Source organism: Pavona decussata, unplaced genomic scaffold (assembly GCF_977016875.1).
Source record: "Pavona decussata unplaced genomic scaffold, jaPavDecu1.1 SCAFFOLD_302, whole genome shotgun sequence".
NCBI lineage: Eukaryota > Metazoa > Cnidaria > Anthozoa > Scleractinia > Agariciidae > Pavona > Pavona decussata.
In genome coordinates, this window is record NW_028145698.1 from 1,724,894 (window position 1) to 1,743,857 (window position 18,964).

Here is an 18,964-nt window from a genome sequence, read left to right on the forward strand (position 1 = left end):
ACGCTATGTTGAGATTGGGCACCGACAGTCTCGTCCTGTTGATGAATGTTCTGAAGAGGAAAGGGGAGGGTTTGGGTAGGGAAAAACAAACGCAGGACGAAACTTGATGGCTGGTGAAAGAGAGAACGTCAGGGCAAGGGATACCGTGTGCTGCATTTTATACTACAACACTTCGCTTGATCGACAGAATGGCATTGTTCACTTTGTCTCATCTCCTTTTATACGTGAGAGGTGAGACCGCTGAGAATAGTACTTTATTCTCAACGTTCTCTCTCTCACGCTATGTTGAGATTGGGCACCGACAGTCTCTATGTTACAGAGTGTCCTAAAGTCCCAAACCACTGGACCATAAGGAAATCCCGTTCTCAGAATCCCAAACTCAAGGTGCCCCATCCTAAAAATTGGTAAAGTGTTTTAAACGAGATGTAACAAGGTTAGGAATTAAACGTGCGGAAAAGCGGATATAAAGTTTTTTAGACGGTTAAGCTCCATGTAGTTCTCTGTTAGGGCGGCTGTCGCGGAAGAGTCCGCGGATAGCAAATGAGAGGGACTATCCAAACGAAGCACCTCCGCTAGTTTCATGTAGTAGAGAGCAGTTTCTTTGTTATTCCATCCTACATGAGACATTATGGCCGCCAACTGGGAGCCAGATAACGCTAACGTTATGGCTGAGCCCGAACGGAAGCTGTGTAGCGTTTCTCCCTCATCGATCTTAGCTTCTTTCAAATACAGCTTTAAACGAGCTTCTGCTGAAGAACTTGAAAATGGTTTGTTCACAATATGACCTTGGGGATTAGTTGGTCGAAACAAGTAACCATTTGTCACAGAAACGCGTAACTCGGAAGCCACGGCTACATATGTCTCAATAGCTTTAACTGGACACAACTCAGGGTTAGGGTGTCTCCGAATCCCGAAGACGTTAGAGACGCCATCCCTCAGGGTTTTTCCCCATACGTGGTTGAACAACAGCCCATTGTCCTGGGGGAAACGCAGGATCTCTTCTGTTTTCACCATGCCAAGATCTGAACCACGATCACCGCTAAAGAATAACGTTTTGAAAAACGCTTGGTCCCGCGACAATACAAACAGACCAGAAGGACTAACCGAGCGCTCCGCAATTTTCCGATTTAAAAAACGGGCCAGAAGCAACAATTTGGACAAAAATAGGGGAACTGCTTGCTTTGGCGTGATGCGGGCTCGTAATTGTTCCTCAGTTGACGCCTTAAGATATTTTTGCACTTCGAGTGAAGCGGCGGGGTTACCCAGACCTAGCAGGGAGTTCCACTCTCCACAGCGCCCGGTTTCCTTAAAAATGGCTCGCAGTTTTCCAATGTAGGAGTCGATTGTCTTGAATGCCAGGCGTTTAGGACATTTACACTTAGCTGCGTTTTGAAGGTGGGAATCGGGACACCCATTACTATGTACTATGGTTTTGCCATGTCGGTCTTTCCAGACCAAGGACCGAGAGATGTCAGTGGGGCTTGCCGAAAGGATGGTTTTACTATTCGGAAGGGACGCCAAGAAAGTTTCAAACTCCGTACGAAGTGAGCACTTCTGTTTTGAGTATGACGATTGAAGGGAGGCATTATTTAGGAGTTCCAAACGGTTATCTATCGCTTGAAGGTCGACTGAGAGTTTAGGGCTCGGGACACTTAGGGAGACTGTTTTCCTCCTGTAGCCGCACATTTGGCAGAAAAAGAACAGCTTGTCGTTGGGGTGGCTGCACGAAGGACATGACACGGCTGGTACAAACGCTCGAACGGCTGGAGGTAAGTCCTAAAGGATATGAAAGTAAAACAAACAGTTCCTTCTTTATCCTTTAGATTTGTTTTGACATAAATGTATAAATGAAGCTATAAAACAACTGTCAACAGATGTATACTGGAAAACAATGATTTATTGACAACATTGATTTCACTGAAGTAATGGATGGAGCTAAATTAATGGGAGAATTGGCAAATTTAAAGATAGCTAAGTGTTCTTTGTTTGGCTCGTGCGCTAACCAAGAGCTACTACTTGCTTATCCGATGCGGAACACCCAGAGATCCCATGGGATAGGCCAATTGTTTGAAAACCCGTGTTTAGAGGGAGTGAGGAGCGCTCCAACGGTTCCGGCAACGGCCAGCAGGTATCGGGAAGAACATGTAGACGTTAACAAGGGCCACCAAAAATGCCTTGGGCATACGTCTGGTACTACGATAGTGTAGGATAATTGCAGGCTTCTCATATACTTGATAACATGAGGTATTAGGCAGATCGGGGGAAAGGCGTATGGGTTCTTGAATACAAACGGATCGTACAGATCGGGCGATTGCGCGAACACGTTCACTCCCAGGGATCCCGGCAGAGGGTTTTCAGAGAAGAAAGGTAACTTGGCACCTGACAAGTCGGATTGGGCGTTTGAAGGGCGTGCCATTAGATCGACAGAGTGCCCATTTTCGCCGCCATACCACTCTTGTACTACTATCCATAGGGATGGGCACAATTTGGCATCCTGTAGGCTAAGGCGTCGCGAGGGGAAGTCGGCTTGGTTCTGAGAACTAGGCACAAAAGTAAGGTGCAAATCGATGTTGAGTTTCGTCATTGTGTTGAATAATTTCTTCAAGGCGCTAGAAAGCGATTGAGAACGAGAGCCCTGTCGATTCCATGAACGGACTAGAGCCATGCTGTCGACGAAGGCGTCGACCCACGAGTTTTTGATGGTATCAGCGAATGATTCAAGGACATTATTGAGCGCTAAGGTCTCCTTAGTGGCGATATCGGCTTGTATTGTTGAGGCGTCCCAGTAATCATAAACGTTCGCCTCAATGGCACCCGGACTCAGTGCACCTCCCAAAGCGAAGCGAGTTGAGTCGGAGAACAGCCTGACATGTGTGTGTTTCTCAGACCGCCAGGGAAGAAAACCGTCCCAGGTCTCAAGGAATAGCCAGTGCTCAATTTCATTCTTTAGAGCGGCAGACATCTTTACAGGTCGAGCAGAACGCGTGGCGCGAGACACAGCTAGGTTTATTTCATTAACATAAAGCCTTGCGCCCGGAACTGCCAAGCTCATGGACACGCATTTACCGCTGAGCCTTTGCAAGGTTAGTAGGTCCAGGTTATCGCGAGCCAACGTTTCTTTGATGAGACGAAGAAGCTTTTCTTTTTTATGGGGTAACAAGGTAAACGCCTGTAGTTCAGAATCGATACCGAAACCAAGGTATGGCACCTGTTTTTTCGGGGTAAGGTGAGACTTCGCCAGACCGATAAAGTAGCCGAGGGAAATTAAGATGTAGCACGTGAGAAAAATACCCGCGACGGCCAGAGCAAAATTCACTTCATCCCTTGAGGCGAGGGCTTGATAGGCGGCTGGTAAAATGCCACCTGGAAATGACAGTTGGCCATTATGGCGGTCGTCAATGTACAACGAAGAGGGAATGTTCCATGAACGAAGTCTGTGTGACGCAACTAGACCAGTCGTATGATATATATAGGCCGAGGATTTCCAGCCAAAAGGAATACATTCACTCACAAAATACCAACCTCCCCACTGGAAGCCAAAGTAAGTTCGACTGCTGGGGTGAAGTTTGATGTGGTCATATCCTGACTTGTCGTCGCACACTGTTTGGTAAAATCCTTTATTGACATACTTAGGCAAGTGTTGGACGCTATCCAAGGCAAACGGACGGTCTTCGATCCACAGATTAAGAAATCTATCGTCGTTGCAGAGACGCGGCTTGCTAGGCTCGACAGTGAGGGGCATAATAAGGTGGGGTGGGGTGCATTCTCCGACTTTGCCCCACAAAGAAATAGCACCGGAACGCAAACGGTCCAGGAGCGTATCAGAAATAAACGAGGCAAAAGGTTTGCACGACAGGTGGTTGGGGAAAACGCAAGGCGGTGGACTACCACACTCGTAATTCCTTCCCTTGTAACTACCCTTAAACGGTCTAAAGAACTTCGTTACGTCTACACCGTTAGTAATCCAATCACGGACTTCAGAGAAGCGCTCATCGTTCATATCATTTAATAAAGCATTCCATTGTGGTGCATGGCGATGGAGTTCCCCTGCTAGGAAGTGATCTGGATCGCGGAAAACAAGGCGAGACATATCCGCTAATGAATTTCCCTGTAACACGAGGGCGATATCCTCATCAGAGATGTGGGAATTGTTTGCCATCCCTTGGGCCTCATAAACAACAGAACCATCGATGCTTATCCACTGTAACTTATTCATACCAACTGTGTTAGGCTTGAAACCGGGATGCTTTTCCCAATCGTGAAAGCAAGGGTCTGACAGCTAAAAGGAAAATAAAAAAGAACTTGGAAATAAATTAGGGCCCAAGGAATGGCAAACTCAGCCCCGGTAATCCGAGAGGGAAAGTGAGCTTCCCTTTGAGAATGCCACCCGAGGGGGGAAGGGTGCGATCGAAAAGATAATTGGTTCCCACATCTATGAACAGCGTAGCGAGTCGTAAAATATGTAAGTAATAATATGTTAATAAAACCCTGGGGGGGTGGGTATAATGTATATGAATAAACAAACATTGTGATGCAATAGTGTTCATTTGACTTTAATAGTACTAAAACGCATACAAAATGAGGATCGGGCAGATTCTGCTACTGAGATGTCGGACGAGGCTGGTTGTGACCTGGACCGCCTGAAGAAAAATAGCGGGTCGTCGGAGACCGCTTAAAACATTGCGTAGACTTGTGTCCGGGCGTACCACATCTGTAGCAGGTCACTCGAGGGTGTGACGAGAACCTCTGACTGCCTCTGGCCTGAGGACGCGAGTAAGGCGAGGGACGTCTAAACGACTTGTCGACCTTGGAGATTGTGTCAAAGATTCTTGTAAATTCCTTGTCCGCGAGAAGAGCCAAAAAGTAAGCTTTAAACTGCTCTTTCGGCACGTGTATTTTCTCTCTTAGGGTGGCTGCTATGATGTCAAAGCTGGCGGCCTTATCATCACCAGTTGTCTTCGCTACGGAGACGAGCTCCTCCGCGAGGCGCAAGGCCTCGTATTTGTCGAAGTCCTCCAGGCGGCGACTACCATAATGGGTAATGCGATTCTTTAAAGCCTGAATGGAGGTCCCTTGGGCATTTTCCAAAAATTTAATTCTTTCTTGCAAAGCCTGAATGAGAAAATGAAATAGACAGATGTATTGCGAAGTGTAATCTCATACCGCTTAGCGGCGATACAAAAACATTCGTAAATGAGTACAAGCATTGTGATAAGACCCGGTAAAGCGGCAGGGAATCTTTTGTTCCGACAAAGTCGGAGTGCAAATATAACAATTAACAGAACAATACGAAAATAAACAATTCAAGTAGAACAATGTGGCAAACAAGCACTCAGAAATGGCAAATTAAGACAATTAAAAAATGAAGAGTGAGAATAATCGACAAAGATCGCACAAAGATAATAACTAGTTCTCTGCTGAAGTATGTTTTGAGGTCAACAAAACTGAAAAGCTTTTGAAGCTAACCGAGAATTAGAATGTACACATAATCGGCAAAAATAGCGCATATAAATAAAATTCAGAAAGTGGTAAGTCGACTTCAAGTAGCCCGCAAAACTACAAAACTATACGTGTTGAAGCAGGGCAAAAAATTAATTAGAAAGTCAATCTGAAGCCGCCCGCAAAGCTAAAAGCTACTCGTTTTGAAGCAGGGCGCAACATGAATTGTAAACACATTATCAGCAGGGCGTAACAATAATTACGAAGTCAATTTCAAATTGCCCGCAAAGCTAAAAGCTACATGTTATCAGCAGGGCGTAACAATAATTACGAAGTCAATTTCAAACTGCCCGCAAAGCTAAAAAACTACACGTTTGAAGCAGGGCGTAACAATAATTACGAAGTCAATTTCAAATTGCCCGCAAAGCTAAAAAGCTACATGTTTGAAGCAGGGCGTAACAATAATTACGAAGTCAATTTCAAATTGCCCGCAAAGCTAAAAAGCTACACGTTTGAAGCAAGGCGTAACAATAATTACGAAGTCAATTTAAAATTGCCCGCAAAGGTAAAAAGCTACACGTTTGAAGCAGGGCGCAACAATAATTACGAAGTCAGTTTCAAACGGCCCGCAAAGCTAAAAAGTTACACGTTTGAAGCAGGGCGGAACATGAATTGTAAACAGAGTTAAAACTGCCCGCAAAGCAACCAAGTACACGTTATCAGCAGGGCACAACATAATTGCGAAGTGAATTTTAAATTGCCCGCCAAGCCAGGGCGCAACATGAATTGTAAACATGCCCGCAAAGCAACGAAGGTCGCACGTTCAGAAGCAGGGCGTAAAATAAACTGGGGGGTAAAGAGAAAATTGCCCGCAGAGCTACAAAGCTACACGTTTAAAGCAGGGCATGACTTGAGCTGAAAACAGACTTAAAGCTGCCACGGGAATACGAAGTGCAAGAACACGTGTACGATACTGGAGTAAAACAAAAATTGAACAAACCTCCAAAGTGACTTGTTCTCCAGCGGCGTTTTGAGGAGGTTCTTCTGCGTTTGGTGGAGGCGGAGGCGGTGGTGGTGGTTGAACAACCGCGGCCGCTTGAGCTGCTGGAAGGTTTTCCTGTGCCGGGACTTGTACAGCAGGGTCCGCCATTTTGAACTATGCTCTTTCGCTTGATCGACAGAATGGCATTGTTCACTTTGTCTCATCTCCTTTTATACGTGAGAGGTGAGACCGCTGAGAATAATAACACTAACCTCTACAGATTTTTGTGATTCCATGTTTGGAGAGTTTGTTTCGTGATCAGGCACACCAGAACTGCTTTCAGAATGCTCAGCACTGGAAGACTCTGAAGATAAACCAGTCAAAAAAAGAGTGCAAAATTAAACCTTGACATAAATCAACTTTGTTTAATGAGGGTGACACTTAGCAGTCTGACAACTGACAAACCTGTGGCCCTCGGATTCCAGATTGAATTGGAATTTGGAAATGTTGGATTTTGTGGAGGGAGGAAAACCAGAGAACCCGGAGAAAAACCTTCGGAGGAAAGACGAGAACCAACAACAAACTCAACCCACATGACGTCGAGTCCGGGAATCGAACCCGGTTCACATTGGTGGGAGGCAAGTGCTCTCACCACTGTGCCATCCCTGCTCCCCCACTTCTTATCTTGTCAAAATGTAATATAATCCCAGCCATCTTGTTAAGATTAGTGAAAGGAGGTAATTTTAATTTGCAATAGCAAGTGGATGCCACCTTGTTAATGTCTCTTAGGGAATGATACGAATGAGATGGCCACAGGAAGGATGGAAACCAAACATGAGCTTCAGCATGGTTTTTGACCAAAGAAATATGCTCAAACCAAGAGTGATTTCTTACCAGGCAATGGTTGTCAAAGTGGTATTATCTGCTGGACCGTTTAATACAATTTATGAGAAGGAAATTCCCAAAACAACGATGAGTGTTTTCAAAATAAGATGAATTTTGAAAGCAGTTTCAATAATTTTGGAAACAGTTTTTCACAATAGTCGGTACAGAAGCTCAATGTCACCATGCCTGCAAAGTGGCTAAATTGTGGAATGTGTTTGTGATCAGAGAAAGAACAGATATTGGTTCCTGTGAAGGATCCTGTCCCTCGTGCTCTCCGTGCGGGTGTGGTTTACAAGTTTTTGTGTGCGGGCTGTAATGCCTGCTATGTCGGCGAAACCACCTGGCATTTTTCCACGCGCGTACGTGAGCACATTTTCAGTGACAGGACCTCTCACATTTTTAGACACTTACAAAATTCTGAGCATTGCCGCACTTCGTGCTCTATTGACTGTTTCAGCATCCTAGATCACGCTCCTACCACCTTTCAACTTAAGATTAAAGAACCCATTCATATTCAATGGGAAAAAACCTACACTTAATCATCAACTTTATCACGTTAATTTAAAACTTTCTCTGTAATATTTTACATTGTCATGTTTCCTTTGTGCTTATAGTTAATTAGCATTTTGCTTTACACTATATATTCAACTCTGTGCTTTGTAATTTAAACTGAAGATGACAGAAGTTTCTGTCGAAACATGTTTTCAAATTTAAAAAAGTGTTGTGTGGTTTCCTAGAATATCAACACGAATATTCTCTGTATTTTTACACACGAGTTAGAGCTAAACAAGTCCTGATTCAGGAAATATCTTGCAGAGCACCAGCTTTCCTGTCAAATCGAGCGGACTCTTTCGTACAAACTACCCTAATACCAATCCAAGTTAAAATATATCGGCTGTCAAAATACGCGTACGATTTACGCTCGGATACATCTGGTTTCATGTGAACTGGCCTTTAAAGTTGAAAACTTAAGAATCGGTTGTCTTAGAATTCTCTGAAAATTCGAACGTGATACATGAAGAAATTTTTGAGAAATTGACTTTTTAAACTGTGACAGTCTATCCTTTACAAAGTATGTCCGTCCTTTTTGGCAACTCTTTCCATCCAGCTGGCGTAAGTTCATTGTAAAATTTAACAGCTGGTGAAATCCTGTAACGCTAGATGTAGCCTGCGTGTGAGGCTCTAGAACAGGGGAGGGTGGAAGGGAATCGGTCACGTGGGAAGCGAGGTATCTGATGCTAGGACCGGCAAGGCAAAAATAAAAAGAAACACTGCATCGCAGCACCACCCCTGATCTATTGCAGCCTTTATTCCTTGAATTATATTTACAGTTTATAATTTTTGAGCGTAAAAAGTGTAACAGTAAGCTTGTTGGTTCCTTATTTGTCGCTCGATTTAATTGTCTTTGATTCTGTAACGCAGGAATTTAAATGACGGCATATTCGCACTTATAACCGATGACTAGAAATGTAGCGGCCTTTGCGTGTGATATCTTGAAGTGGAAAGTTTTTTCCCCGATCTAAGGGAATTGCAAATTCCTCATGTTCACATATTCAGATATTGACATATTTCACATATTCCTGAGAAAAAACAATCATTGAAACAAATCCCGCCATTGATGAGTGTTTCTGTGTCTCCACTTATGAATTATGCATACTTACTGTCTCTTTGTTTTCAAGGAAGCAAGTTAACAAGGAAGTAGTAGGAAGTAACGACTATTTTGTCGATTCACTCAATCCATAAACTAACGCGGTCGTATTTTTTAAAAGTTGTAGCCAATAAACATGTAAACCTACTAAGAACTTGGAAAATCCGCATTTTTTTGTTGGTAGGCTCTTGACTAATAACCAGCTAAAGGAACTGCCCAAGGGAGTTTTTGATAACAATAAACAGCTGTGGGAGCTGTCAGTATAACTACTTCTTTGTCTCTAAAACAAAACTCCAGGGGCTATTGCTGCTTACTGAGAAATCTTGTGTTTATCTTTCCTAAAGTATATTCTCGCGTGTAGCCTTGATTCAGTTACTAGGGGTGAATCAATTCTCAATTAATAAACTTAAATCTAGCTTAAAATGTAATAGCAACTGATATTTGAAAACGTCAGTGTTAACTCACTACTGACGAAACTATTTAAAAGCTTTAGTATTAAACATTTGTTGCCTCATTTACAAGTTGTTTCATGTTGTTGTTGTTGTTGTTGTTGTTGTTGGTTTTTGTGTTTTATTCTCTATTGCTCTTTCTTTTTGTTTGTGTTTTTGTTTTGTCTTTCTGTTTTGCTTTTTACACAAGTCAAAAGAAGTTGTCATCTAGAAAAAAACAGTGGGGATTTATTGAGCTGCGAAAGCAATTTTAAAGATCTTTGCTTAAGTTTGATACGTAATTTATAAGCCTTCCGTCAGGGTACACGGGAACAGTATTTTGTAACAAATTTGTAACAAAAGGAGAAACGAGAGTTCCATCACAGCATTTAGGTTAACAGAAGAATCTTTGTTTACATTATTTTGCTGATAAGCTGCAATTTAATGCAGTCCATAAGTACTGGGTTGCTCGCTACTATCTGTCCCTGAATTTTGTGGCCCGACAGTATTGGAACACGAAAATTCTCTGTATTTTGACACAAAAGTTAGAGCCAAACGATTTCTGATTCAGGTAATATGCTGCAGAGCACTAGCTTTCTTGTCAAATCGAGCGGACACTTTCGTACAAACCTCCGTAATACCATTGAAAGTTAAAATATATCGTCTGTCAAAATACACGTACGATATTACGCTGGGATACACTCGGTATCATGTGAACCGGTCTTAAGTTGAAAGACCACGGGAATCTTAGAATCTCCTCAAAATTCGAACGTTGTACATAAATTAGGTTTTTAAGCAATTGACCTTTTAATGTGTATAGATTTTAAAAAGTATGTACGCCTTTGTGGCAACTCTTTCCATCCAGCTGGCGTAAGTTCTTTGTAAAATTTAACATCTGGTAAAATTGTGTAATGTTACGAATAGCCCGCGTGTTAGGCTCTAGAACGGGGGAGGATAGAGGGGAATCGGTCACGTGAGAAGCGAGAGATTCGTTGCTAGGTTTGGGGGAGCAGGGATGGCGCAGTGGTGAGAGTACACGCCTCCACCAATGTGGCCCGGGTTTGATTCCTTGACTCGACATCATATGGAAATTCTAATTCAATCTGGAATGAGGGACACAGGTTTGTCAGTCGCAACAGACTGTTAAGTGTCACCCTCGTTAAACAAATTTGAACAAACAGACAAACAAACAAAATTGATTTTTTTTGATAGAAAGAATTACTGTATCGCAGCGGAAAGTCCACCTCTATTGCAACATTTTTACTTGAATTCTATCTACTGTTTTCAATTATAAGGGTATACAGTACAGTGTAACAGTAATCCGTCTCGTTATTGGTCGTCCGCTGTAATGGCCTTTGATTCTGTAACGCGGGAATTTGAATGAAGGCATATCCGCACTTATAATTACGGATGACTAGAAATGTAGCGACCTGCTTTCCTCGTGATATCGTGAAGTGGAAAATTTTTCCCCATACAAGGGACTTGGAAATTCCACATAGTTCACATATTCCTGAGAAAAACAATCATTAAAACAAACCCTGTCATTTATAAGTGTTTCAGTCTGTGATAAATTATGCATACTTACTGTCTCTTTTGTTTTAAGTAAAAAGGAAGTAGTCGGAAGTAACTCCTATATTGTCGATTTACTCATTCCATAAACTGACTCGGTCGCATTTTTAAAAGGTTTAGCAAATAAAGTGTGTGGATATCTTGTAAACCTATTAAGAACGTGGACAATCCACATTTTCTTGTTGGTAGGTTCTTGAATAACAACCAGCTGAAGGAACTGCCCAAGGGAGTTTTTGATAACAATAAAGAGCTGTACGCGCTGTAAGTATAATTTCTCCTTTGTCTGTAAAACAAAACTTCAGAGGCTAGTGCTGCTTGCTGAGAAATATTGTGTTTATCTTTCCTAAAGTATATTCTCGCGTGTAGCCTCATTTCAGTAACTAGGTGTGAATCAATTCTCAATTAATAAACTAAAATCTAGTTTAAAATGTAGTAGCAACTGATATTTGTAAACGTCAGTGTTAACTCACTATTGACGAAACTATTTGAAAGCTTTAGTATTAAACATTTGTTGTCTCATTTACAAGTTGTTTCATGTTATTGTTGTTGTTGTTGGTTTTTGTTTTTTATTCTCTATTGCTCTTTCTTTTTGTTTGTGTTTTTGTTTTGTCTTTCTGTTTTGCTTTTTACACAAGTCAAAAGAAGTTGTCATCTAGAAAAAACAGTGGGAATTTATTGAGCTGCGAAACCAATTTTAAAGATCTTTGCTTAGGTTTGATACGGAATTTATAAGCCTTCCTGCAGTGTACACGCGACCAGTATTTGGACGGTAAATAATTTGTAACAAAAAGGGAAACGAGAGTTTCATTACAGCATTTAGTTTAACAGAAGAGTCTTTGTTTTACATTATTTTGCTTGCGCTGATAAGCTGCAATTTAATGCAGTCCATAAGGACTCTGTTGCACGCTACTACCTGTCGGCGAATTTTGCGGCCCGACAGTATTGAAACACGAATATTCTCTGTATTTTGACACAAGTTAAAGCGAAACGATTCCTGATTCAGGAAATATGTTGCAGAGCACCAGCTTTCTTGTCAAATCGAGCAGACTCTTTCGTACAAACCGCCCTAATACCAATCAAAGTTAAAATATATCGGCTGCCAAAATGCACCTAGGTTTTCCGCTGGGATACATCTGTTTTTATAAGAACTGGCCTTTTGAAGTTGATAGACCTCGACAATCTTAAAATTCCCTGAAAATTTGAACGTGATACATAAAGTAGATTTTGAAAAAATGAGCTTTTAAACTGTCTAGCCGTTAAAAGGTATATACGCATTTGTTGCAACTCTTTCCGTGCATCCAGCCTTAAATTCTTTGTTAAATTCGCAGTTGATATCAGCCAAATTCTTCAGAAATTCTCCTCGGTTCTACTTGGCAGGAGTAGCCTGTGAACGCAGACGTATTTCTGACAGCCGAAAATACAACTGAATTCGCAGGCTATGGCAGGAGAGGAGTGTTGAATTGTCAACTATTCACACTTTCTTCAAGAATTCATTACATGATTTGTTTATGAATGCCAAAGTTTGAACTGGAATTTAACCGTTCGGTTCGTTTTCTTCGCGAGCATATTGAGTAATATACCTTATAAGGGTAATGAGTGAGAGATATAAGCTAACAAATTAAAATCTGGCATTATGCTATGATATCAGAAAAATTACCATGCTCAAAACATGCAATGTTATTGTTTTCGCCGAAGAGCATAACCGTCAAATATAAGCAGCAGGGAAACGGCTACGGGTCACAGCTTGCGATCGACATGATCGCAGGTGACAAGCCACAGTTTACCGGTATATGGAAGACCCAAACATAGAGTGACCAAAAAGAGTGGTCTGCATATTGCCCCGTACACAATATCAATACATTCCATAGGCCTGATTGGTCGCGGTCATCAAGCTTGTGGTCGCTAGTGACTTCGGTTTGAAATTTAAAAGAAATGCAAGGGCAGATGATAAGCCATGAAATATGCTACCTAAGTTGTTTAAACCGATATTAATTTTTGATGCCATCAATTAAAAAAAAAAATGGGTAATTTTAATTAGCATTCCAGTTTATCTTTCTAAATTTTACCGCTTGTTCTTACTGTAAGGCCACAAAAAATTTAACATAAGACGATTAAAAACTAGCAAGCCTGCTTGAGGATGATTGCTACGTTTGTTACGGGACTCTGTAAAATGAGGATACGGACGGGGCTTTTTTTTTTGTCAAAAAAAGGAAATAGGATGTTGATACTGTTAAATTTATTGGTTAATTGTCACCTTCTAAGAAATGCTAGCTTTGGCAATTTTTTTGTTTAATTAATTTGAATTAATTTATATCTTATTGTCAGTCAAACAGCGAAAATGCTATAGAATGTTTCTTCTCGTTTTTCAACCAAATCAGTATGAGTTTGCTGTGGAAATCCGTACATTAGTACGACACACCATCCGGCAAAATAACACGTTCATATTCATGAACATCTACGGGATAATCTGATTAACGGGGAAAGTACTGTATGAGCTCTTGTTAGGCATTATGGATTTGAAATCGTGGTTATTGTTCGAACAGACAGATCGATACAAGTTATTAAGAGACTATTGTAAGATGTCTAAAGATTTCCCCGGGTAGGATTTGCGAACGTGTCTCTTTCCTCCAAGGAAATCTGCACACAAGCGACGTTTCCTTTCAAGTTTTGTTTTAGAGCAGAGCCGGTCGTTAATCCGCAAGGTGCAAGAGTCGCTGCATTCTCGACATATTTCGAACTAAATTTAGCGGTAATGGATTACAGGGAAGTGAAATTGAGTTCCCAAAAACGGATTTTCATACCGTCAATGAAATACGTATTTTGTGGTCTTAAGTTCTATGAATTTTCAACCTTTTGTGATTAATCAGAACCTTTAAACGCCCTGAGCTTTTGATTCCATTACATTAGCATGACGCTAAAATCAGGGTGGGGGCTATCAGCGACGCCTGAAACCGAGTTTTTACAATAACTGTCAAAATTACCGCGCGCTGACTCGTAGCTATTATCTATAAGAGTATGGACAATAAAAATGTCGTCAGATTAGAGCCAATTCTGCTTGTACTTTTTCCATGTTATCGTATGTTAATTTTCAGCTCTAGTCTATTTAAAAATCCGCGATCATAAATTGATTTTCTCTTGATAATGAAGTCAAGATGACTCCGAAACGTCAAGCCCTAAATCTCTCTGTAATTTTTGTATGTCTTTGCTTCAGCAAATCCCTTTTGATTTTTTGAAAAACAAAAACAAAAACAAAACAAAAAAAATTGAAATCGACGACAGTTTCTACGGTCTATACTCTTATAGACCATAAAATGGCACCATAAAATGTTCAAAACTTGACAGTGAAACCACTTGCCTGCGGCTTGTGGTTCCACTTGAGTTTTGAACATTTTATGACGTCATTTTATGGTCTATAACCACTGTGCCTTCCCTACTCTCATGGTGGCAACGTAATGGCGAACGCGCGTTTCTGTGGGCCAGGCTAACAATTCGGCTATTCGACGTCCAAACATAACAGGGTAGGTCTCAATAGCTTTTTTACCTGGCTTTCGGCCATTAAGAGAAATCGCGGATGTAAATTCTTCTTCAAACTGTACATAAACGAAAAACTACAACCGACGGCTAGCTGACACTGGAGCGGATTATCTGACACACTTCACAGCGGGCAGAGGTGCTCCTCTCTTTCATTAGAAACAGCGAGGATCGGAATGTACCAATCACAGCCGATCATCGTGATATAAATGGTGCCGCGTAATCAGTCGACCTCATCGCCTGACGAAGACTAGCACTAAGCAGTCGAAACGTCGCGATTTATTTCTCGAAGTGACTACATCATGAGACAAACGATAATACACTTATTGTTAATGAAGGTTAGTTTTGAGAATATTGTTAGCGAAATTGTTTTGGATTATACTCTAATTTAGAGGATCAGAATTGCGTGTGTTTAGTGTCTAAAAGTTTGATTGGAAGTTTTTGACTCGGTTCAGTCAACGTGATGCTCGCCCACGAAATATCTTGGTTATTGTATGAAACAAATAGATTTAATCTAATCGTCCGACATTTCATTTTGCCGTGGGGTTGTACCCTGATAACGCACAGAGAACGTCAAAAAGTAGTGAGGACATCATTCACGCTACTCGTCTGCGGCTCGTAGCTTAGTTCTTTTTTCGTACCAGTACAGGTTCATGGTTGATAATTTTGAATATTGGCATTCCTAAACCGCATTCAGTTTGGAGAGGACGGTGATTAAATATCTTAAATTTGTGATTCATGCAAATGCTGCCTCTGCTGTTTACCAGTTTAAGGTCGCGCAGGCTCGAACCCTTGCTTTCATTATACACGTATATAGCGCAGCTCTGGCGCGCGCGCAGAGCACCATAGGTAACAAAATATAGTATCTCATCGATGCCCGAAATCTGGGTTTTGGGTACGACGTCACGGTGCATCCGTCCGTCCGTACGCAGCACCACAGGACAATTAACCAATGCGAATGGCACACCTAAGTATGTCAAGCCTGTGCCGCTGCTTTCGTTTGTTTGGCAGGAATTTCTATGGCCAACTGCCTTTTGGATAAATGGGTTTTTTAGGACAACAGAATACAAAGGGAATTTAAGTAAAACGTGGAAAGAAGTGAGAGAAAGAAAGAAAACGAGAAACCAGGGGACGACTAAGCAAGGTTCAACGTAAAAAAGAGCGACTGAGAGCACGAGCAAACATTTCGGGGACTTAATGAAGGATGTGGTATCGGTGGATGCCATGACGTCGATCCCTGATAACATTTAATGACAAACCCTTACTGGTTGTGTCAACGGGTTACAAACTTAGTGAGAACAAGGCAAAGCCAAAAACAGCGCTTAAGTGTCACACCACCTGGTGTTGAAGGAGGCTAATACCATCTTTGCATGGGATGGCTCGGTTCGAGACGGCATCACAGCTTGGGGTGTTATAGAGTGGCAGAACAATGTAACAAGAAAACATTTGAATGGCGTGCAGGGAGGCCTCGGGCCATACTGAAGTATGACCATGTGAAGGGAGCCTGCGTAGAAACCGTATGCGGCATCAAAGATAATGACCTAACAACAAACATTTAGGGCCAGTCAACAGGTATCTGGTATAACAAGACTATCGACCAGCTAAGGAGAGTAACAGAATTCTTGAAGCCCATTAAATTGCAGTCTAGTGACATTAGAAAAACGATGTGCGAGGCAGTAAGAGAGAATCCACCTTCTAGACGCGAGGTCATCCAACATTAAGTTCCGGTACAGTGCCAAGAAACAGACAACGGGTAGCGTAGTTACAAGCATCAACGCACAGACGCTCCTTGTATTCCCTCATAATACACTTAAACCGCTTAAAGGTATTTAGGGAGAGATGGTCCTAGGACCTCTATCGTTTGATGTGCAACAAACGAGAACAGATATGACTTGTAGGAGCCACACAACCTTCATTTCGATGTCAACGATTAACGACTTCTTGGCGCACTCTTTTTTTAAGCGATTTTCATTACTATAATACTATATTTGTAAGTCTTTCGCTATCAGCAGATGGGGGAATTAGTCCACCATTAATTTTTGTTGAACGTGAAGAACTAACTTAGCAAGGACATAAGAGATGCCAGCACATTGCTTTGTTTTAAGCGTCAAGTTTTAAGTGCTTAGCTCAAACCTTATTATTATTATTATTATTATTATTATTATTATTATTATTATTAATTATTATTATTATTATTATTATTATTATTATTATTAAATCTTGAATCTATTCCTTGTAAGTTAATTTAATATTTTTATTTATTTATTTATTTATTTATTTTTAATTTATTTATTTATTTGTTAAATTCCTATTTATACTTTTAATTAATATTTTCGAAATCCAAGATGGCTGATCCAATATCGCCATTTTGAAATAGTGACTCAATTTCCGTGCTTTGTAACTTCATAACTTTCCCATCCGGGCCTTAAGGGGGAAATTATTAAGACGTGCTAGTCTATCCTCCAACTCATAGTGTTCATACGTGTGAAGCTATGGAGGGGGCGGGGAGGAGGCGGTAAGGGGGCAGGGCCGAGGCCGGAAGGATGCGGGGCGGAATGCCACACCCCGGCACCAAAAGGCCAAGAAAGATAGGGTTAAAGTAACTAGGGATTAAAATTTCGATAAAAAAAATATATTTTATCTTTTTTTATTCTTCCCTCTTTATACAATATCTGGACAACTCCAAGATATAAGGCAAATTTTTTCTTCCTTTAATTTGCCACAAATAGTTTTTCCTCAGCTGAATAACGCATAATGACCATTCCCATTTATTCACCAGGTTTAAAATAGTCCATCACATTTATTCTATCACTGACTTGTGACCACAAATTAAATATTTAAAATTCACCAGCAATTTCACCAGTAAATGATTTTCTTTACTTTCTAAACAGAAAATAAAACATAAAAAACTCATTTCCATCGCAATACTGTCCCTGTTAACTTATAGGTTTCTGTGTAACAACCAGATAAAGGTATTGAGTCCAGGAGTTTTTAATCGCAGTTAAACGGCTCTTTAAAAGCAACAAGAAAAATTAATCCAATTGGAATCGTTTAAGGTTGCTGTCTGTCTTGACTAAAATAATTATTGAACAACATTAATGAATAGAGTGATAATTGTGCACACGTTGTTATTGTTTCTTCCTAGTGCCTTGGGTAACAATCCATTTAAGGTCTTGCATAAAGGAGTTTTTGATTTCAACACAAAACTGTTGTTTCTGTAAGTAAACGTACTCAAATTAAGTGCTGAAGAAATTGATAAATTAAGGGGGTCTGGAAACAATTTGTTGTGATCGGTCAAAGTTTATTGAATTTGCTCTAATTATCAAATAGCAACCGTTTTTTGGCAGGCATATGCTCCAAAATTGACTCGACTGTGCTCCGTTCTGTTCTAAAGCACGCAGGAAGCGGCTTCAGCACGAAAGAAGTGTAGGGAAAACACGAGACGTAGTTGAGTGTTTCTTCCTACTTCTTGAGTGCGCTAGCCGCTTTCTAAGTGATTTACAACAGAACAGAGCACAGTCGAGCCTTCTTAACTTGTTTTATGGTAACAAAATATATATATTCTCCCACACATTTACCCTCATTTTTAAAACAAACTTTATTTTCCAAACCAACAGAAGTAGCGTCAGTCTGCATCTGTACTCTCATAAAGCACGCTGAAATAAGCCAATCGCAATCCTTGTTAGAATGGTCCAGATGATTTGATTGGTTGAACAAGATAAAAACTGTCAGACATGTAGCAAAGAAGCAAAGTTCACAATTTTTGCGTAGTTCAAATATCACGCAAGTGCATCATTTAAAAATCAGCATGGAAAAGTAAAATACTAAATGAAATCCGTTAGATTTGTGACTCTTAAAAATCTGGACGTTATTAACATGGTAATTCGAAAACAACCTTCTTAAAGCTTGCGGCTGGTATTAAATCACTGCTGTGCTGTGTTATAAATAAAGCAATTTTTGATTTCAACATACAGCTGTATATTCTGTAAGTAAACTTACACTGTTGACTGCTGAAGTAATTGATGAGATAAGAGGATTTTGTAATGCTGAAACCTAGTTAATGACTTTTTTTCTTACAGGAACTTGAAGAACAACGGGCTAAAGACGTTACCTGCGAGTGTTTTTGATAAACTTACTCAACTAAGAGGTCTGTAAGTAATACTTTCCTCTACAAGAGAAGCAGAAAATTACCCTGTTACACGAACGAGTCTAGGAACAACGGACTATTAAATTTACTTCAACAAGTATATTACGTTAAGTGATGGTTGCCATCAAATTATGCTTGTATGTTGACAGGAATTTGAATGACAACCAGCTGGAATACCTACATCGAGGAGTTTTTGATAAGAATAATCTGCTGGGAAAGAAGAGCAAGGAGTAAGTAAAGCTCTATCTTTGTAAACAACAAGAAATCGTCGGTCTTTATGTTCCATGGGTCTGAAAACTGTGACCAAAATATTGCGTCAGTATACAATCGCACAT

The 18,964-nt window shown here is 40.7% G+C and overlaps 3 protein-coding genes and 1 pseudogene across 5 annotated transcripts in view; 2 read left to right on the forward strand and 2 right to left on the reverse strand.

Annotated features, from left to right (window-relative positions):
- Window positions 1-18,964, forward strand: part of LOC146454419 (uncharacterized) — a 241,301-nt gene that overhangs the window by 194,949 nt on the left and 27,388 nt on the right. The gene's annotated exons all lie outside the window — the stretch shown is intronic.
- LOC146454426 (uncharacterized) overlaps window positions 1-18,964 on the forward strand; it is a 328,274-nt gene that overhangs the window by 36,787 nt on the left and 272,523 nt on the right. The window lies entirely within an intron of this gene.
- The window catches only part of LOC146454428 (uncharacterized), a 205,343-nt pseudogene that overhangs the window by 7,763 nt on the left and 178,616 nt on the right, over window positions 1-18,964 (reverse strand). The window contains exon 2 of the transcript XR_014859272.1: window positions 6,694-6,785. The product of XR_014859272.1 is annotated as an uncharacterized LOC146454428 (transcript). The remainder of the gene's footprint in view (window positions 1-6,693; window positions 6,786-18,964) is intronic.
- On the reverse strand, window positions 4,594-6,657 carry LOC146454429 (uncharacterized). The gene is made up of 2 exons (XM_085095557.1): window positions 6,440-6,657; window positions 4,594-5,112 (listed from the first exon to the last, which is right to left on the reverse strand). The coding sequence occupies exons 1-2, from the start codon at window positions 6,587-6,589 to the stop codon at window positions 4,600-4,602; spliced, it is 663 nt and encodes a 220-aa protein (XP_084951683.1). The 5' UTR covers window positions 6,590-6,657; the 3' UTR covers window positions 4,594-4,599.